Below are 23,130 nucleotides of genomic sequence, written 5' to 3' on the forward strand. Positions count from 1 at the left end.
ACTGGCCATCAGTCAGCCTCTGCAACATTTCCTTCTTGTCTGGTACATCTTAGAAGAGTACACAAGGTACATTTCAATGAAAAAAAGTAGGGCTCTTTTTGTAGTCAGTTTGCCAGCCAGGACAAGGTGAATTACCTAAATTCAAATGTGCATTCTAAATTTTTGATTTAAATGCTGGCTAGTCATAGAAAGAATGACTTCAGAAGCCTGAGTTATCTGTAAAAGTTTAGCCAACAAATAACCATGAAAAGCAATTCTATAAATCAAGACTTGAAGAAATTATGATCACTACTACTGTATACCAAATTCAAGAAAAACATACGATGAAATACTTCGACATTCTGAAGAACTTCTGAAACTATTTATTAAAGCACACTAAAAATTGTTAAAAGATTTCAATCAAAAAAAATGTAAGTTTACTTATAGTGCAACAAGTACATGACTTCAGTTTGTTATTTATTTTCTTAACAGTAAATGGCATGTAAGGCTTAACTTGACTGATTCCTCGGGTGTGGCAACAATGGAAAGATTTGGAATCTCTGCCAGGCATCTCAGATCTATTTTATTAAAGAAATTTAACCAAGTAACTTTTAGAAGAGAGAAAGAAAAATAGTATCATACCTGAGACTGTGCATTAATATTGGCTCCTTCCTTAACCAAAACTTTGACAACTTCAGCTTGTCCTGCTAAGGATGCAATGTGTAGGGCAGTATTCCCTTTCTGTTAAAAAGAGAAGAAAGATGAAAGATGTTAACCTTTTTGAGGAATCATTTCAAACAGCAGCTTTTCACAATATTTAGCATGCAGGCCTTCAATTTTTAGTATAATCTTGCCTCATAGTTCCATGATGTTCCATAAACATCACAAGGGATTGAATGGTTAGCTGCAGCCATGAAGATTTCCGGAGTGGCTGTGCAACACTAACACTCCAAGATAAATTTTGACTGAAATTATAGAGCTTGATTTGGGTTTGGAACAAACTTCTAGGTAAAGTTTAATATGGGCAAATAGCTTTTTGCATTCAGCTCCAGAAATAACACCCACAAGGAAGCTGCTGAAACCAGGAAGTCCCAGAATTCAAGCTATGAACCACATGTGAAGTGAGGTTTTCTAATGCAGTGCCCAAAAGGAAGATCTGATTGTCAACCCTGATGGAGATCCCATGCATCAGAAATCATTATGCAAAGAGTGTTCCAAGGTCACAGTGGTGGTAAGTGAATGCAAAATCAGTCTGCTTAGACACTAGGAATCAAACATTTCATCAATCAAGCAAAAAAATGTGGTCCATCACAAAGAATTTACTACCCACAGACAAATAGCTTACTGATGGAATGGTTTGGACGTACCCTCATGCCTGCCTATGGAAAGGTTGAAGGCAAAACAAGTTTTCACAGTTTTTTCTACACTGTGCCCTGGAGTAAAAAGGCTCTGGATATGACATATTCATTTATCAGGTTTCACAGATTTGAAAGAACACACCATCTTAAGCTATATTCACTCTCAAGGTAATGGACAATTATCATTGGAAATAATGAAAATGGCATCGTTGAAACTTGTACAATGTTTCCCCTGCAAACAAATTGTATGAAGTTCTTTCTGTCTGCATTTACTACTGACAAGCCTCAGCCAAGAACACAGACTCACAGTATACAATATAAAAGCAACACTGTATATACAAGTGAAGTACTTACTGTTTTCCAACTTCAGTACTTCTTTTTCTAAACCTCTCCCATGTATTTGAGTTGTTCTTTTTGAGAATAAACGTGCAGACATGTAAATTACCTTAGTGGCAGAATCCACAGCTGACCCTCTTTCCAGTAGTTCTTGTACCAGTCCCACGTGGCCTTCTTTAGCCGCCAGGTGCAGAGCATTGAGCCCATTCTGTAAGCACAAGGGCCATATCAATTACAAATATCAGTTCTGAAGATACATATTCCCACCTTACTCTGGTATAAAAAGATTAGCTGCTGGACTACTATTACATCTCTGAGCTGACTGCCTACATAAGTCAGATATTTTGGACCTGGTTTGTTAAGCCAAGGCACTGCATGACAAAGCTTCTCCAATAACATTTTTCTCATAGCAACAAAGGCATCAAAACAAACCAACGTTTTCATCCAGACAATACTCCTAAGAGATTCCTTCCATTCTTACAGTTCCACATTTTCCCAGACTACTACCTTGAGTACCTCCATGGAGCCCATTATTTCAAAACTTGAATGCATAACATTCTTCTATGGACTGTAGCTTTAACTATCTTCACTGAGGTATTACCACCATAGAGAAAACACAAGACTTGGCAAAATTTACACAAAACGTGTCTTGAATTAAGATAACTCCAGGCTGATATAGTTGTTCTGAGCCCTACCCCTAAGACATCAGGTATCAATTAGAAGACCAGTAGCACAAATAAACCAAAACAGTTGTTGATGGTGGTTTCCAAATCATACTGATCTTTAACGTAGTCTATCTGCTGGGTTGTTGGTTTTCTGATTGGTTTTTTTTTCCACTAAACTTTGCAGGTTTGTAATCTCATTCAAAAAGGAAAATAAATCTAATTAAATGAGAGCTGGATTAAAAAAAAAATAGAAAAAGAAACTCAAAACAAACAAACAAAAAAAACAACTAACAATAAAATTAAAGCTAAATTCTTTTCTTGCTAAATAGGATACTTTATCTTGTATTAATTTTGTCCATGCAAACTATATCCTCCTCCTCTTGCTAGTATCCCCATTCCATCCAAAGGAAAAACATAAAATGACAATCTATTATAACAGAATTTCCAACATATTTTTCACAAGCCTGTTACTTTTCACAGTGCATCAGGCAGGTGACAGCAACGGATACTGCCGCTGCCCTCAAGCATTCTGCTGTTTTCCGTATTGTAAGCATCATAAGCAATACTTGAGTATCTGAGTAACCTGCAGCAGGTTTAGCACTGTTGTAGTTGTTATACTTGTCTCACAGCAGTTCACAGATATTTAAATTACAAAATAACCAAGCAGCTTTCTGGTCTTTTATTTGACCATCCTCAGTGGCAACTCAAGCTCATGATTCCCAGTGGGATTTTAAAGCACTTAGCACTTCACAGGAGGCATTTAATGGGAGCTGGTCCAATGGCTGCAGGCACAGCAAACCAGCCTCGTTTCTGAAGTTATTTTTAATTCTATATTCGTGTTTGCAACATAGGCGGAGTTTGTGGTCAAATTCAGAAGTGCAACCACATTGCAACAAGGAAAGCAAAGGAACTGAAAGAAGGGTACATTCATAAGCTGTCAGACAAAGAAGAATACCCTTTGGTAGTTAGTAAGCATCAATGGGAAATGTGGTCTCAAATCCCATTATGAAAGTGGAGCAGCAGTAACCAGATCCTTCTTACTCCAGAGGAACAGTCCTACCACAGAGCTGTGGTGCCCCAGAACGGCAGTAGTGCCCTGCCCACAATCAAGAATATATTTTTGGTTGAAATTTATGTGATGAGGTTGACCATAATTATCAGGATGAATAATACTGCACATGTCAGTGCATTCTTCTGCGAGCTGAAAACATTTCAGGCAGCCCTAATCTGCCTTGTTTTTTTAATCTCTGCTGAGTATACCATAACCATAATTACTGCCTGCAGCAGCTGAAAGTTTAGGAGTGGTATTTTGTGAGAAATACACAGTGTTCTTGTTTGAGAACAAAGACCTGTTTTCGTACCTGAGTAGTAGTATTGTTCAGTCATCAGCACCTTCTACGAGAGTATGAACAGTAACTCTGACACCCTACCGTTGGACACAGCGAATGTATTTCTACCACCTGTATCAGCCCTTTTTCACTCTTTGGAAGCAGACTAAATTCTACAAACAGACAGCACCTGGAACATTGCATAGCCTATACAACAAGTGAACTCACATGCCTCTGGTTGCAAAACATTGAGAACAAGCTGTTACTTTAGTTAACATGCACCACGTATGAAGAAAGCAAAGGGCCAGCAGGATTGAAGCCTTAAAGCAAGCTTTGTTCCTCTGTAATCAGCACCAATGCTGTAATTATTTCCCAGCCCACAAGGCTGATCTCTGCTACTTATGATGATGGAAGCTCAGATTTAATCAATGCAACTCCTCCGTTCCTGTCAGCTGCATTCTTTTATTTTAGAAAAACAAAGGTTTCTGACTCTTCCCTTTTCTCTCTTATGCTTACCAAAGAATTGTGGGTGGGGGGGAGATTAAATTAGTTGTCTGCTGAGCAAAATTGTATGGCATTTAGACTGCTTCTCCCCACAAAGTATATATGCAATATAAATACCTTTTTCAGAGGCTCATTTATAAATCTAACTCTCATGGAAAGCCTTGCAAGCTTGGCTGTTCAAATGTTTCCCTCCAGAGCCTGATTCCCTTGATTCTTCTGCTCCTCTGCCACTAAGCTAGAGGTTCTGGCATTTCACATCCCATGGGGAGCTACACAAGCATACATGTGCACCACTGTTGCTTTCAGCATGTACTGTAGCATTACTCTTCAGATTTTCACTAAACAGAAAAGCTTCCAAATTTCTTGCAAGGTCCAAGGAACATCAGTCAACTTTTCTAAGCCAAGTGAATTTCAGTCACTTCTTTTCTTGTCAGACTGGCACCACGTCTCTCTGCTATTGCCTGAAAAACATCCCACGAATTCCACAGTACTTTTGCCTTTGACCTAAGTTGCAGCAGGACTGGATCCTCATTGCATGGATCCTCAGGCAGCATTGCTGTCTTTGTTAAAGTCAAATACTTTTCTCCATTTTTAATAGGTGTCAGTCTAAGGTTGCTGCAAATAGTCTCCTTTGAATAAATCTCTTGGGGAATTGAGGAGCACATTGGTCAGCATTTTTTCAAGAATGATTTGGCAGAGGGCACATTAGAGAGCTTGGCATCGATTTCTCCACTCAAAAAGTTTGTTGAAGTTTTGCCCAAAAATATCCCAAAGAGATAAAAAAGAGTGGTAAAAGAAGAAAAAATAATTTCAGATTATGAAAATTCTCCTTTTATATTACTTTGTAGCCTACGAACTCACAAAAATGAATTAACCTACTAAGTTAACAACATGTGACAATATTGACCTCATTATGACTACGGTGCTACTTCAGTCTATAGATAGCACTAGTGGGAGTGTCAGCAGCTCTCCATTCGGACTAAATGACAGAGTAATTAATAGCTGGTGCTTTGTCTCACTGAAACTAAAGCAGTAAAGACACCAACCAAATTATAAAGAAGTCAAAAAAAATGAGAGCAAAAGCCAAAAATATGTAAGTTATAAAAAGCTCTCCCCTGTCCTAAGTATCAGACTGCATACACTCCCTATGAACACAGAAGGCTTAATCAAAACAAATGTCAAAATCCATCATAAGTATTTCCTTCCAAGAAGACATTTTTAATAACGTAGAAATGGACAAATCTCAAAGACAAGGGATGGTAACACTATGGTGCCCTGTATTTTGAACCACCAATTCTGTTTCAAAACACAGGAGACAGCTGATTACCTCTTAGTCTTGCCAGATTTGTGGGTTTAATTTTTGTTAGACCTAAGAATGCTGAAGTAAAAGGGCTTCATGTATGCACGTATGCAAAATTATAGTTCAGTTACCTAGTCAACATTTTGAGCGCTGATTCAAATATTTCAGAAGCAAGGACTTTTCTTGTTATATTAACAAGAAATGGTAACCATGTCCTAAACTACCTATGGAAAATAGCTTTAAAGGAATCAGACTTCTAATGTCTATCAGTTTTTCATCCTATAAAATACTAGATATAAAATACTTAGATATTTGAAAGATTTTATTTAAAGCTATGGAATTTTGTCCACAGACATTTCTAAATCTCTCCAAATATAAAAAAATATCAGAATAACCGATTTCCGAATAATGACGGTGCCAAAATCCAGATTAAAGGAAGAAAATCCACAATAATTTGATGTGACATGAGCTGAAGTTAGCATTCAACAGAACATGATTAACTAACAACTAATCCCTACTTTCAGTACACTCAGAAGTATTAAATTCCATCAAATTTTGGAAAGTGTTAAACAGGGAAAATACTTTTGTCATCTACAAAGACAGATCTCAATAAAAATTGAGGGTTTGAGAAGCAACACTAAAACTGAAGAAAGCATCTTGTTTTATCTCTTCAGGAAAGCTTATTCTTAACGTTATTTACTGCTTACTGAATTGGCATCTAAAATAGCATTACACTGAGGGGGGGGAAAAACTGACTAAATAGGGCTTCATGTTTGAAAGACTGTGCAGATATCTCACTTGAAAAATAAATTACATTTCCTGTGTTTCATGCATTGTGTTAGCTCTTCCCTTTAGACAACTGGGGCACAACCATGGAGACACAGGATTCAAATCTCTTGAAGGAGGAGGAATAACTGAGGCTGCAGTAGCGGCTCCCATGCCTTATTTCCTGTCCTCCAGAACAGGAGCCAGCTTGCACTCCTAATAAAACCTAAAATACAACAGCGATGCTTAATCAATGGAAGCTGAAGGTCTTAGTTATGGAAAGCTAAGCGTACCTACTTCAGACATTTTTGTCAGAATTTTTTGTATGGCAGTAGAACTGGAGTTTCCAAGAAGCTAAAATATGTGAACGTGCATGATAGATGGCAAAGGTTAAGAAATCATGTTTTCTTGTCTTATCAAGGCAGGAGGCTCATTACTGAGCCTTAAAAAGATCTAGAGAACAATCAATGTCTCCAGGAAAAGCAGATCTATCCAGTGCACAGAGAGAAGTTTTTTATAGTGTACAGGGGCTCAGGCAATCCAAAACAGGCATTTGTTTTATTCATAGGTCTGAAGGGTTGTATTTTCTATTCTGTACTTTTTGTCAGGAGTTCAAAATGCTGTACATATTCTAGAACATTCCTGAGTCAACTCAGGCATCAGGTAATATTATTTATCAAATAAAATCAAGTCAGTATGAGATTTTAGTTTTTTGCTACTGTTGGGATTTTTATTTTTTTATTTTTATTTTTTTTAACCCTTACAAAGACAGGTATAAATCCAGCTTTGATCTTAACCACACTGAAAAGCCAAAAATCCTGAAAGTTGGCGGTGGTGCCACCCTACACTATCCAGAAACACTACCTTCCTATTTCAAAACTAAGAAATTACACAGCATCTGTTCTCCTGCATTTGTGGATTCTGCTCGCAGTTAGTCTGGCTCTGATTTCACCTATATGATATCAATTTATAAGAAGTACTTGCTTTGCACAATATTGTTAATGTGCTTTCATGAAAGAGAACTTGCGCAGCAAGCCACAGAAGGGAAGCACTTTCCACAGAAGATGAATCTGCAGCCAGCCCTAATCATGCTTCTCTCATAGCAAGCAAAAGGAAATGAACACTAGAATAACCGAAAATCTTTTAAAGTTTCCAAGCAATTATCATAGTAAGCATGTTCTGTCTTGTCTGTGAGCCTTTTTGTTAATATTTCTCTTTATTATCAAGCCGCAGAATTGTTGGATGTATTTAAAACTATTTCTAAGAGTAGTTTTGAAAAACATAGTCTGCATTTAATCTCTCCTATCTGGGTAACTCGAACTTTGCCAGATTCTGTCTCCTATAACACAGCAGGTACTTTCTAGACAGTTGATTTTTTAATAGAAACTTTCTTACAGAGAGCAGGACAAGATTCTCCCTATATGTTTTCAATAAATAGCACATGTAAAGCCCCAGTTCTTCTCCTGTTCATCATTAAATTCCCTGACACTCACAGCAAAGGAATCTCTCTCCCTTTCAGATTCAGCCTTCCCTTTGACACACACTGCCTAATCACTGGCAGCTATTCTTCAGCAGGATAGATAATGTCTCCAAATATTTTAGATTATTTCTTTCTTATTCTTCCATCTATTCTTTTCTGAAAATAATCAGTGACCACAGCTGTGGGCTTTTTCTTTTTTCATTAGTTCTGACATTTTGCATCATGGTCAGCATTATCTGACATTCTCCATCAGCAATAATTACTTTTCTTTTTTTTTTTTTTTTTTTTTAAGAGTACTATTTCTAGTTCGAATGTCGGTACATATCAGCAAGGAGCCAGGAATTTTCTGAGTTTTTTTTGGTGGTACAGATACCAATTGGATAGTATAAAGCTGCAGTTCAGGAAGAGAGTCTTCTTCAGACTAGCAGTTGGCTGCACTTTTAAATTAAATGAAATTGGATTTAACATTGAACATGTAGCTAATTCATTAGAGAATTAAGGATTTGAAAAATCTGTGAATATCAAGGAACCTTAGAAACCTAACACCCCAAATTTCTGTCAGCACAGCTGACATGCTGCTGTCAACACGAGGTCTCTTTAGAACAGCCCTAACACCGCACCACGGGCCCACATCCTTGTCCTGGTCCCATGTGGTGCACTGAGCCCAAAGACAAGGCTTGTGTGCACGGGTTATTGTTTTCAGGGCAAAAGTTCCTGAAATAACACCAACTCTGTGTCAGAGTTACTGAAAAAGAGCTGTGTTTCTTGTTTGCTTGCCTTATAATGATGCCCTCGTGGCCAAAAAGGCCAATGGCATTCTGGGGTGCATTAAGAAGAGCGTGTCCAGCAGGTCGAGGGAGGTGATCCTCCCCCTCTACTCTGCCCTGGTAAGGCCTCATCTGGAGTACTGTGTCCAGTTCTGGGCTCCCCAGTTCAAAAAAGACAGGGATCTCTTGGAAAGAGTCCAGCGGAGGGCCACTCTGAGATGGTGAAGGGCCAGGAGCATCTCCCCTATGAAGAAAGGCTGAGTGAACTGGGTCTGTTTAGCCTTGAGAAAAGAAGACTGAGAGGGGACCTGATCCAGGTTTATAAATATTGAGGTGTGGCGGCCATAGCGGTGAGGCCAGTCTCTTTTCAGTGGTACGTGGAGACAGGACGAGGGGAAATGGACATAAGCTGCAGCATAGGAAGTTTCGCACGAATGTGCGTAAGAACTTCTTCACGGTGAGGGTGACGGAGCACTGGAACAGGCTGCCCAGGGAGGTTGTGGAGTCTTCTTCTCTGGAGATATTCAAGTCTTGCCTGGACACCTACCTGTGCGACCTGGTGTAAGGAATCTGCTTTGGCAGGGGGGTTGGTCTCGATGATCTCTAGAGGTCCCTTCCAACCTCTACAATTCTGTGATTCTGTGAAATTGTGTGCCAGGTGGCTTAAGTCTTAGGCAAGGTCTTTGAGATCAAGTGTACTTGTGTACTACCAGAGAACTATGGGTGTGTTCTGACAACTGGCAGGAGCACATTCAGTCCTATTCTCTGCTAACAAACTTTCCCTGAATACCTGTTTCTTTTCACCAGGCAAAGGCTTCTTCCTTACAGCTCATCCACTGGGTTGAACCTGATGCTGTAAGCTATGAACGTAAACATTCACTGAAATTTCTGATCACCTGGGGCACTGAAATTTCATTCATCTCATGAGGCACGAATTACAAATAGAGCTAACATGAAATTTCTACTGAATTATTTACTGATTTTATGTATTTAAAGAGAAACTTTAAAAGCATTTTTACTTCCAGAGTTTCTACATATTGTTTAGTTTGTGGTCATTCTGATCAAATCTGACTAAAAGCTAGGAGATAGTCACCATAAGGCTTGAGCTTTCAAAGCCCCTCTTCAAAGAAACACCCTTGACTCCACTACAATGTCAAGACATTTAACTGCATGCTTCTTTTAAGTAACAGTTGCAGTACTATTAAATTGGACGGTACCAATCATCACAAACTCAGGGTCCTGCGCTATGAAGCAGAAATAATTGGATTTATGCAACTCATTTACAAAAGAGCCAAACCAAAATATTCTATCACAGTCATATCTATGTTGAAATTTTAACTCTGTGTTTTTACAAAAGTAGTAACTCCTCTGGAAGAGGAGGTAGAATTTCAAGCAGAAAATTAAAGTATATTTTTATAGATATAGATATAACATTATATTTTACAGAAAATTTGACCAGTGATAAAAACATCTCAGTTTACAGTTTTCCAAAACTGTTTTTGAAAAAATAAAATAAAATGATAGTTTCTTTAACGACCTGAGGGTAATCAGATTTGCAATGCTAATTATCATTTGACTAGAGATTCCACAACCAAGCTTCAAGACGTTAATCTCCTTGAGCACATGTTAGCTAGCCAGCTAAAAATACCTCCCACTGGATGTTTCTTTGCGGGCTGAGAAATCATAAAAATAGCAGGGGAAGCCATGGACTTCCGCATCTCAGGTCATTGGGGATCAGGTGCTCCACGTGGGGTGGTGCACTTAAAGACCAAGGAAACTCAGTTGACTGATCACACTGCTTCCAATGTGATAAAGTAGCATACAATATTTCTATAACGTTAAGGCTGTATAGTGCTCTCTCTGCCACAGGAGTGAACATTCTGAATTGGATCTAATCTTGCTCTAGGAGAAACAATTACCTCTACACTTCAAGCAATTGCTCTTAAGGGACAAGTCTGGCACTATGGAGTACTAAACCTCCTTTTGTTTCCCTTAAATTGAAAATGAAGAAGTGTTTTAGAACCCACTGAAAATATCTGAGGTCAAGCACTAACCATACAGTTGCAAAAAAACTCCTCCTAAAATTTTATGAAGACTTGGGCAGAATTTGAGCATTAAGCAACCAATAGACCAAGAAAGTCCTCATTAGAGATGAACAACAATGGAAAAGCACCTACTTTCCATCATTTTTCTGTCTTTAGATTATTTAGAGGTACTTGGAACTTATTGCCACACAACAGAAAAAGGATTGAAGAAGTGATTTTAAAATTTGGTGTATATGTAGATACAATGAGTTTTAGTTTTGTTTACCAAAATATTAACTAAATCTCACTAAAAATACATTAACAAAATTCAAAAATACCATGCAAACTTACTCATTTATTTTAGTAAGATCTACTTTAGCTCGTACGAATTATTCAATCTCTAGCCCAATCCTCCAGCATTCACATTAAATTAATGAGCAATCCAAGCAATAATAAGTTCAAAAAAACTAAGTATGAAACTGAAAGCACCAACTCTTTCTATACTCTTGAAAAATGTGTATTAACTTATTACAATTAGGGCCAAGATAATTTCTTTCAGAATACACAAAATTCTAACCCTTTTGCAAATTTAGACTTGCATGAGGGCTGTTCTGAAAGTAATGCCTTCTATTTTATTATGTTGACCCATGACATCAGAAGCAGATGCTAGTGGTACAGCAGTAGAGGCTGAACCTTCCCATCAATATCCTATTCCATGTTGTTGCTGTGTGACAGGTGGCAGTAGAGGGGCAGTCTGACAAAATAGTGTCTGACACTATTAAGACAAAATATTAAGACACTATGAAGAAAAGGTGTATCACTGGATTCCTCCATGTGGAAAAAGTGGCATCCATTGGCACTCATCAACACTTACCAAATAGTTACAGAGATTAAACAGTGGATTTGAGCACAGTTAGGTGGTGAGTGGTGTGTTACAGCAGTGGCAACATCGATGTGAAAGACAAGCCATATTCCCAATGGCCACGTAGATTTTTACAAGCACAACATGCAGGCTCTTATTAACTGCTGGCAAAAAACTACATAGCTAATGGTGGTGACTATGTTGAAAAATAGCATTTTGTAGCTGAATATTTGCTCTGCCAGTGTTATTATGCTCTTTGTATTTGTTGCACTTTTCATGGAAATAAATAGGAAGCATTACTTTCAGAGTGACCTTTGTAATTTCTTTCTTAAGTTATTGCTATTACCATCATATAAATGAGTGCGCATCCTGAAATGAAAGGAATATCTTTCATTAAAATGGAGAAATTCTCATTACATGGGGATCCATGCCTCATCACAAATAAAAATGGATACCCTGAATAAAAACCAGTAACTAAAAGCACACAAAAAATTACGTGTTGGCAGAGTTTGTCACACTTCAAAAAAAAAAAAAAAAATAGGACAAGAAATTATCAATATGCGAAAGAAAACTGGAAGGTAGCTGGGCCTTAGTTTTCCAAATCACTTGTTCAGACAGTGTACAGTGTCTTTTTGTTACAGGAAGATACAACTAAGACAAACAGAAACAAGGAGGATTTTGCTCTCTACCAAGAAACCAGGCAGAAATACTGAATATCTTCAACTTGACATCAAGGATTCTTTTATCATAATACTTCCCTGTATCCAAATAATAGAAACATAATAGAATCATAGAATGACCTGGGTTGAAAAGGACCACAATGATCACCTAGTTTCAACCCTCTGCTATGTGCAAGGTCACCAACCACCAGACCAGGCTGCCCAGAGCCACATCCAACCCAGCCTTGAATGCCTCCAGGGATGGGGCATCCACAACCTCCTTGGGCAACCTGTTCCAGTGTGTCACCACTATCTGAGTGAAAAACTTCCTCCTAATATCTAACCTAAACCTCCCCTGTCTCAGTTTAAAACCATTCCCACTTGTTCTATCGCTATCCACTCTCATAAACAGCCGTTCCCCATCCTGTTTATATGCTCCCTTCAAGTACTGGAAGTTCACAATGAGGTCCCCCTGGAGCCTTCTCTTCTCCAAGCTAAACAAGCTCAGTTCCCTCAACCTTTCTTCATAGGAGATGTGCTCCAGCACCCCGATCATCTTAGTGGTTCTCCTCTGGACTTGTTCCAAGAGCTCTGCATCTTTCTTGTACTGGGGGCTCCAGGCCTTGATGCAGTACTCCAGATGGGACCTCACAAGAGCTGAGTAGAGGGGGACAATCACCTCCCTCTCCCTAGGAATACTACCTAGTAACTTTTGCAACTAGGACTTTTTTGGTTGTTTGTTTTTTGCATAAATTGAATATTCTCAGGAATACAGCTATATTTACTGTTTCAGTTTGTTTCAGTTGGAACAGGAACTTCACAACAGTAGGTCCATTAGCCTTAGAATACCAAAAAATACCTTAAATTTTGATTTTATGTATACCAGTAATGTACATATTCAAACCTGCAGGATACTAGTGAGAAAGAAGAGCTCCAAAAGGCTTATGCAAAGCCTTATTTAAAAGCAATATAGAGGCAATAGCAACTTTATATAGAAAGTTCCTACTGAAGAACAAACTTAAAGATATAGCTTGAGATGAATTATAACATCTACACGAGGTAATCTAGCCTGAAAATTCTAGTTTGGTGAAGAGGGTATGACTTACATTTTTCTTGTATAGTTTTGCCCTTCAATTATCTTACCTGATTACACGTGTTAATGTCTATTCCACTTTTCAGGTATTCCACTACTTTGTCCAAATTGCCAGCTCTGGCAGCCCGGAGAAAGCTTGCATTGCTGTCAGACTGTAAAAAGATAAGCACAAAAATCTCTAATTAGCTCCTGCTTAAAAGAGACCATAATTTCATCACAGTGAAAGGTTTTCACATGTTATGCTGCAGGTTAATAAAATTGTGAAGAATTTGCATTGGATCTGCACTAACTAACATACACAAACAGGGCTACACTGATGCAAAACAGCAAGCTTGTCGGAGTAAGAAAAATGGTGCAATAATTGCTGAAGTTTAAAACTTAGCAAGAAGCAGTAAAAAGACAAATCACAGTAACTAGTATTAACAACAAGGAAAAATAAAAAGCAAAAAGTTTCCTAGTCATAGTTTTCTGGTTTCTATGTATGTGCTCAGAATGCAGGAAAATAATTAACCAATTGTTACTGGCTAAGATGCTTAAAAAACATGCATCAGCTTAGGATTTGTTTTTGGTGTACAAAGCTTCACGACTACAAAGCACGTTCATGCTCAAATACTGGCTATACATGAGGTATATACTGCGGAAAAAAAAAATCTAAGAGCAAAATGAAGGTCCTACGGATAAATTTTATCTACTGTAACACAAACTAGGGCACAATAAACAGGGGAATAGGAGGGGAAGACCCGCAAAACCGATCAGCATTGCACTTTGTTCTTGAGCTAGGTTGTATGATGTATCATTAAAGTAAGGGATCACAAAACGCTTCAGCTTTCTCATATTTAGCAACAATTATGCCATGAAATCACATTGGCTATTTGAACTAACGTGCACTTTGCTATTCACCTATGTGGGAACCTACACACAGACAAATTAGCCACTAATGCAACCAAGAATCCACGGAGAACAAAAAGTTGTGCAATAGAGGTAATATTTAAACAGAACAGAATTTGGGAACACACATACAGAGAGTAATCATCTTTGTACATAAAATAAGCAGTCTCCATACATCAAGTACGCAAATAGAGCAGGAGAGTGTTTCAGAAGGCAGATAGGTAACCACTCAAGGCTGCACAGTGAGGTCGGGATACAGAGGCACAGAGGGTTTGCACACCGCTGAGCCAGGCACTGAAAGTGTTCCTCGCCTAATTGCACCTCACTGCCACAAGCACCTGATGAAAACCACAATTTCATCTGAACAACCTGGAAGCTTCTCACTTCCAGCTTATTAATGCAGATCAACAACGCATTTTTTTCCACTCACCTGATCCATTACAAAGCATTTATTTGCTTTGTTGCCCAGATTACTGCACCATACTAACTCAATTCACAACCACTGATTCCAACTTATTTTAATCTGTAACAGATGGATGTCATCAAAATGATTCTTCTTACAACTGCACTACGTATCAAGACAAAATATTTCCTTTAAAATTCCTTTAAGTAAACTCCAGCATATTTTCCACATTTTTTGCTGCTAAAAAAACAGACCTCCTTTCTAAAAACACAGCAGGGTGAAAAGGAAGGTAGCACAGGAATTCACACCAACAGAAACCTCTTGTAGCTTCAGGCCTGTGACAATCAAGCACTCAGATGAAGGTTGACACAGAGGCAGATGTCAGTGGGCACCTGAAAGAGATGCCATTTAAAACTGAACAGTAACTATTAGCACTGTGCTGTCTCCTATGCAGTGCATGTGCACACACACATACGCACACACAAAATATATATTTTGATCTTAAATGTCCTTGAAACAACAGTAGTCTTGTAAAAACGTTAATCAAGATCAAACACTAGAACTCACAAGCAGTAAATTCTGACACTCTTGAAAGTGATGGGAAAAATACCTTCCCCCTCAACATGACACATGGATTACCTGTTTTCAGTTCCATTTCTATTGAAGCTTTACAACAATAAATTAACATGCTAGACCTGAGATAATCTGTTTTCATACTTTCAGAGGTTGTTAAGGTTGAATGACACTACAAACATCTACAACTTCTTTTTTATTAGGGATAAATCCATCATAGCTTGTTTTTTCTTTCACACAGAGTAACACAAAAGGCCAAAATGTTAAGTCCCAAATTACTGCTGAAAGCTCTGATGGTACATAGGACCGTAAAAGCATGTTTCATTTGTTTCTGGCTAAGATGATGCAAGTAGCATTTTCAAAATAGACTCTCATTTTCTTGTTTTATACTTCTGTCATCTAAAAATTAATGCAATGCATGTCATTGCAAGATTCATTACATACACTTGAATATCAATTGAAGCGCAGAATATACACTTCTTGTCAACATGAAGAATTATTATGAATTACCTATACATGATTACCCTGTACAGAGACTTCTATTTCAGAAGCATCTTTGCCATGTATGTTCTCATTCTGAAATAACGTGCTTAACTGTGGAGAGAAGAGCAATAGGATAGCTAAAATCCCAGTAGAAAACCATGAGACCTCAATGCTCCCTTTAGATGCCTTGGAAAATATTAGAGCACATCATCTCTTTTCTCTAAAAAACAAAACAAAAAACAAAAAACAAAAAACAAAAAACACATACTTTATCACTGCAGCATGTACTAATCTCACATTAGGTGAATATAATTGTACCCATCCCTTTATAGTCCACCTCTCCTATTTCAAAATAGTTTCTTACAGACTCACATGTGAAGCGTAAGCAAAACAAGTGACCACACACGACAACTACCTAGAAGATCAGCATGCACTTATATGGAGTCATGCCAGGATTATCGCTAAGACTTAGCAGTCAGGAGCACGAGGGACAACAGAGATTACATCAAATCACAGAGAGTATCTCCTGTTCTCTTTTTTATTTTAGGAACTAGCAAAGATACTAGAAAGCAACTGATCAAGCCAAGGTGGAGAGGAAGAAAGCAAGCTCACCAAGCCTGGTATTTTTACAGCCTCTCTTGTACAATGTTTCTACTACAGTATCTCAGACACTAACCACTGTCATCTGGGGCACTGTGTTATTCCATACAAAATGGTGCTCTTATTTAAATCAAACTGGAATATACAACTAAATGACACAAAATACCAATTCAGTCACTTCACATACAAATTCATGCACGAATATCAGTGTGTACTGATAGATGAAGGAACATTCAAAGGTTCAGCACTGTGTTTTAAAGCTTGAAAACTGTGTATCTATTTTCTTTCCTGATTTGGTTGTCATCTCTGATTTTTCAGTAAGTCATCAGTAGTTTCTCCTTTTCCCTGTTATTTCAAGGTCTTTCAAGTCATTTTTGTCAGGACTGTGCTCCCAGCAGTTTACTCACTTTGGCGCATCACAAATTCAAACCCATCTTAAGAGAACTGTCTCAGTAGTCCATAGCAGCTGTTTTCTGTAGTTTCACCACTCTAGGTAACCATGATTTGGGATCTGTTGATTTTTCCAGTTGCACAGTAATCTCATGACATTTCTTTTTTCCATAATTGCAGAATTTTTACTTGAATTTTTAATGCACTTCTGTGGCACAGAAGCTGACAAGCTGGTCTTCGCTGGCTTGTTGACTGGTGAAGACAAACTGTCAGCCAAATGTCATGCAAAGACACTTTCTTCACAAAAACATGAAGCCAGAATCCATTGCACCCTACGATACATAGCACATCATCTCACCCTACGCAAACACCTCTGATATTTTTATGTTGTACAATTATATGTAGATCATATACAAAAGCAAGCACTCTATCAAGAAGGAAAAGATTACCAAAGAGTACAGTGAGTAGCAGTTGACAAACATGAGAACATGAGAACCTGGAAGTCTGGACACATCCAGTGTTGACATGTTAATTTGCAAAATCTCTCCTGGCACTTTGACATGTCATTCAAACATATCTTTCTGTCTACATGGGGCTCACTAAGACACGCAATCTAATCAGGACGTTATTAAGATGCCATTAGAACAAGATACAAAGAGCTGAACAGTACTTAGCCAGTATCTTATACTGCAGGACAAAGTGATAACCTGTCTGAATTAAGCAGCTTTTTTCTAATGTACTATTTTGAGATCTCTAAACTATTCCATGAAAATTTTAGCTATTGTTAATTGTGCATTTAACACTGGACTGCTCCATAATGTAACTTCTTCTCAAAGTAACCAAGGTTGAATCTGTACCATTTATTCTAAGGATATATAAAAAAAAACTGCTCATGATCCAGGTCAACATACACGGTTAAAAAAAATAACTACCACCACCACAACACATGTTACACACACATGCAGCAAGAAAGTGCTACAAGTCTATGACGACTATCATTTAACTTAGCTTTTGCATGAGGATGAATAATTCCAAACAGAAGTGAGAAATTTCCCGAGTACCATGAACAAAAGAGCTACCGTGTAGAAAATAGCCACTATAACCTTAGGTATACTCATAGCACAATGCAAAAGTGCTGTTTATAATTAGCTAGTTATCAGACTAGCTGATAAATATATTATTGAATTTAGCATAATAAAAATGTGAGATATGTGAGAGGACAGAATGAACATTATCTAATGTTAAAAAAAAAAATGGCTGAGAGGCTTCTTTCATGCTAAATGCTATGTCAAAATTTTACTCAAATTTCAAGTGCACAACTCACAGAATCTGAGTAATTAAATTAGATATGGAAATTAGTGTTTTATTCAAATAGTCAGAAACCTTGCCTTCTGGATCTTCTGTCCTCACTCTGGTTGCTCTTCCTATTTCAACAGACCCCATCACTCACAGCACATACCCATCATCCTGTTTCAAAGGCACTGTACTCACATGTGCAAAACAAATTGTGATGTGTAGTGTTGAAGTCATACAATATATCCAACGCCCTGGAATTTCTCAACACATTCAGATTTCCTGGTGAAAACCAGCATCATGCTCAACAAGGAAAGACTGAGCCAGCGGAGCCCTCTGTTCTCAGTAACTAAAAGCCTGCTTTTATGGTAACATTATTTAAATCATCCAAATACACGTTTGAAATCATTTCTACAACAAAATTGTACCTTATTTCACCAATAACAGGAATGAGCCTATCCTTCGTCCACAACCCCAGATACCTCTGTGAGAGAACAGAGCCTAGCAGTAAGATCTGCTGAATATTTCTCACTTGTTAGAGTTTATTGACTAAACTGCAGGAAAAACCAGTCAAAACCAGTGTATAGTTAAGAAATAGATGTTTTACATCTCAGTTTAACACATTTGTTCTGTATAACTTTAGTCTACGCATTAAAGTCTCTATCTAAAAACTAATAACCCTTTTAAATGTACTTTTCAAGCAGCGTCTCTGGGACTCTGCGCTTAGGATTTACAGAGAACGTTTAAGCAACCAAACCTTTTGAAGAGGCTGGTACTGATCAACAAGTAAGCAAAACCTATTAACTCACATGCATTATATACATCAAGAAAGTCAAATCACTAGTAGTTATAAAAACTTCCATGTTAGACTGAACCCTGTATTATTGCTGTACATGAAATCAGCATGAAGACAGAATTTGTTAGTCTTCAAGTTTTTCTGGCTGTTGATGCTACTTACAAAATGCTGAATAGTAAGGAACGGTTTGCTCAACAGTTGCTTCTATAATTGGTAAAATATTCATTAAACAGTTCTTAATTGACTGGTTACTTATATTAATATATTCAGGTAACATTTGGGGTTGAAAATTCAGCTCAACACAGAATGAAATTTGCATAATGTAAACTCAGAATTTCATGGCTTCTTGATGTTATTCAGTACTTGAAAGATGTAGGGAGAAAAAATGGCAGCAATGTAAACACATTTCATTTATTTTTTATTATCAGTATCAATTTCTGCTCATACACTTGAGGAAACCACTAGAGTTTATCCCAATTGGCTTGGTTATTCTCTGATTTCAGCAACCATCTGCTCAAACAAAACACCATTTAATTGGGTGCAACTCTACAAGGGAGCACAGATGAGGTGTTACCATTACTCAACTCATTTGTCACATGTTTCTTTTGCCAGTATGGTTAGTTTTTCCACACTAAAATCCAAATGTAAAAAGTAGGACTTGAAAAGGAATGGTTTTTCTCAGGAAATGCTTTCTATAAATGTTGTCAGTTGCTCATATTTTATCTTTTACACCCTGATCTTTTTTTTTCCTTTTTTTCTTTTTTTTAATATTGCACTGAAAGCACTGCCGATCTTCAAAGAACAGCAATTAAATAATGGTGATTTTGTGAACTATAAGCCTAAGCTAAGTAGCAGCTATGCCTGCAAGAGGGCAAAGACTTAAAACTGTTTGCTAAATCTCGCAGTCCAAATGGACTCAAGCTCAGTAATCTAGCATTGGTAAATGTTTTTAATGATGTAATAACCCTAATCGAAACATGTGTGACAGAACACTTCAAAAGGCTGGCCGGAGAGGTTGTAGGTTCTCCTTCTCTGGAGACACTCAAAATCTGCCTGAACATGTTCCTGTGTGACCTGATCTAGGTGTTCCTCTTCCAGCACGGGGACTGGACAAAATGAACTTTCAAAGTCCCTTCTAATCCCTGTGATTCTGTGGTAATTTCCCCAGCTTTTAATAAAGTAATATTTATTACCTGAAAAAAAAGAAAGATATACTAGTACTTTATTTTCAAATCCACTTCCTTTGCATATGTTTTCCTTTTGTTATTTTACAGGAAGACATGATGGAAGATGGATGAACAATGTGCTATTTTCTTATTTCAATTTCAAAAATTATTTTCAACATTCAGTTTTCCCCATTTAAGCACACAGAGTAGATTTCCTGGTGAAAACCAACTTCATGCTGGTTCATACTAGAATGAATTACATCTGCTATACCTACTTTAGTTGTGCAGAATCTATTAATAAACCACCTTTTCTTGAACATCTTCAGTAACTGCGACTCAATCACCTCCCTGGGCAGCCTGTGCCAGTGCCTCACCACTCTTTCTGAGAAGAAATTTTTCCTAACATTCTACCTGAACCTCCCCTGGCACAATTTGAGGCCGTTCCCTCTCATCTTACCTCTAGTTTCATGGGAGAAGAGGCTGACCCTTCCCCCCCACCTCATCACAAGCTACTTTAAGGCAGTTGTAAAAAGCAATAAGGTCTCCCCTGAGCCTCCTCTTCTGCAGACTGAACAATCCCAGCTCCCTCAACTGCTCCTCATAAGATCTGTACTCCAGACCCTTCACCAGCTTTGTTGAGTGAGCCATTCTCTGGACACATTCCAGGGCCTCAATGCCTTTCTTGTAGTGATGGGCCCAAAACTGAACACAGTACTCAATTTGCAGCCTCTCCAGAGCTGAGTACAGGGAAACAAGCGCCTCCCTGCTCACCTCCACAATATATGCTCGTTATAAAACTACAGTATTGCAATGCTATTATTCCCATAATGATGGGAAAAATCCCAATTATTTGTGCTGGTTGTTATTCTGTGACAGCTTGAACATTTTTCAAAACTCCTTTTTGAAATTCCAGTATTTGCAGATCATATATTTTCCAGCCATTCTTTTCTTTCCAGTGGAATGTACAAATATTTAATCAGTTTGGACTTATTTTTAACCATGGAAAGAATAAGTGACTATGTTCAGCAAATCAGCATTTGCTGAATTTTTACCACATCTTTGGACCAAACAGATCTCAAATTAATCATGTTCATCACCAAAGGATGGATATATACGTAACTGTTTTCTTGAGTTTGGGCCAAGATTAGCAACTGCAGCAGCAAAAGAGGAAGAAAAAACTAATGTGAAATCAACCCTTCTTTGAGCCAAGAAACAAATGTCCTCTATAAAACCTTTATGATACTTAGCTGCCACAGACAGCTGTAGGAGTCCTCCCACTATATTCATTAACTTGACATACTGGACATACTGCCAGCTGACTTTTACTATGTCAATGAAGGATTTGTGAGAACAGAGGCAAAACTGCATAGCTTTCTATGAAAAAGAACCCTGTAAAAGCCTTTTGCTCAGCTGCAGTTTCCTTCTTGATCCTGTATTTAAAAACAATGTTATTTTAATCCATACTGATGTTAAAGTATAAAGCAACATCAGTAATGGAGGCTTAATCCAGAACAACACACCAATACTAGCTGAGCTTCAGGCGTATGTAACCCTTGATATCCCACTGGGCTATTCACACCCTTAAAAAACAAATCAATCAATCAAATTTGGGGCAAGTCCCAGCTTGGAAACAAAGCTTGCAAGTAAAACTTATAGTGATCAGGATGAATGTAAAATAGAAAGATAGTCTAGATTCAAAAAAAGAAGAAAAAAAAAAAACCAACCCTGCAAATAAATAAAAGATAGGTTTAAAAAAATAAAAGCTTTTACCATATCTGAGCAATCCTAAAAACTAGAAAAATCTTCCTACCTTTTACTACAACTTTCACTCTACTCTAAGAGTAGAGATAGATAATTCTTTTATTTACTGGGAGAGATTCCTGAACTGAAATTTGAGTGGAAGTCTAATTTTATCATTTACTGAAAGATTCACAGAATGTTCAACTGAACCACGGGATCAGTCTCCTTTCTCCTGTGTGACGCTTCCATTCACTGAAGTCTCTTCAATTCTGATACGGAACCAAGATTCCCACTAAAGGAATGGAATAATACTAAAGGAAGCAGTAGTATTTTGGATCATCTGGGCACCACATATTGAGATTTTGGGATATTTGGAACCCCTTCAGAAGTTGGCATCTACATGATTTTTCTGTCAAGTTTCCATTACTAACAATGTCTCTACATGGAGAAGTAATGGTAATAATGCGAGAACACCTCTAGAAAGAATTAGCATGCCATTCCAAATACACCTAAGCAAAATCTAGCCTATGAATGAAGTTTATGACAGATTGTAGATGAAGAATTCTGTCATTAATTTTTCATCCTTTTCTATCTCATCTTGTCACTGAAGGGATATTTTCTACTAAGAGAAACATGCTAACACCATCAGTGCTAATGAATCAGACAGATCAGACAGCTTTACTTACCTAAACACCATTAACCGATTGCCAATTGATTCAAATTTACTGGCACCATAAACAGAAAAAATGATTTCATGTTCCACTGAGATGGACTAAAATAGATGCAAACAAAATGGATGCTATTGGAAGGCGGCAGTTTCTAATTCCAAGCCAGTTCTGACAGCAAGACTCATCTTAAACACCTTCCTGTAGAGCAAGGTAAAGCAGATTGTGAAGCAGTAACTGAATTATTTTTAACTCCATCTTTTGTGGGAGAAGAAGAAAAAAAGTTTCATTTAGTAGACTTTTTTTTAGAATTCGTGCACAAGTAGCCCAGTACCCAACATGGATAATTTCCTTTTCTCTCCTGACATTAACTTATTCCTAGCTGACAAGGAGTTACACCTGAAGCACATCCAAAGCAGACAAAACCCTTCTCCTCCTTAAGCGTGACACTTGCTGTGTGTACAATGGTTATAATGTTAACCAGTCAGGACTTACCTTTAATTCCTTGCATAACACAACCTGGGAAACAAAACCACTGTAAACCTGGGGCTTAATTTAAAATAATTCTGCTCTGGGCATCAGACAAAAGAACAAATTTTATCTAACTTCACCTGAATGAATGGCTCTTCGGCTGTATTTTCCACCACCTGTAAAACCCCCATTTTGGAAACTTGCAATTTCCTGTTTCTATTTAAAACTTTCTGGCTCCAGTTCCACATGCTGTAGTAATGGGCATAGCAGAGCAATCTGGACCATGAGCCCCACACCCTACAGTCACAGATACTTCCCAGATTTTGGAAACAGCCTATCAGCACTGCTCATCACTTCTCAGTGTCACTGCATTGCAACCAGCACCCTGCACCGAGTGTCCTGCTGCCCTGTGCCACAATGCCAAAGCCCACATCACCGTGGCTTTGCCCGAGAAGCAAGAATCTCTGCTGGGGGTGTCTGAGCCTTCCAAGAGCAAATATAATTTCAAGAGCAAATAAGAAGGTAGTTAAAGATCAAGGAGG

At 37.9% G+C, this 23,130-nt stretch overlaps 1 protein-coding gene across 1 annotated transcript in view; it reads right to left on the reverse strand.

Annotated features, from left to right (window-relative positions):
• ANK2 (ankyrin 2) overlaps positions 1-23,130 on the reverse strand; it is a 230,440-nt gene that overhangs the window by 129,527 nt on the left and 77,783 nt on the right. The window contains exons 2-4 of the mRNA XM_085222883.1: positions 13,171-13,272; positions 1,783-1,881; positions 622-720 (exon numbers count right to left, since the gene is read on the reverse strand). Coding sequence (XP_085079009.1) covers positions 622-720; positions 1,783-1,881; positions 13,171-13,272 — 300 coding nt within the window. The remainder of the gene's footprint in view (positions 1-621; positions 721-1,782; positions 1,882-13,170; positions 13,273-23,130) is intronic.

The sequence above is a fragment of the Meleagris gallopavo genome, chromosome 4 (assembly GCF_905368555.1).
Source record: "Meleagris gallopavo chromosome 4, MGAL_WU_HG_1.1, whole genome shotgun sequence".
NCBI classification, from domain to species: Eukaryota; Metazoa; Chordata; class Aves; order Galliformes; family Phasianidae; genus Meleagris; species Meleagris gallopavo.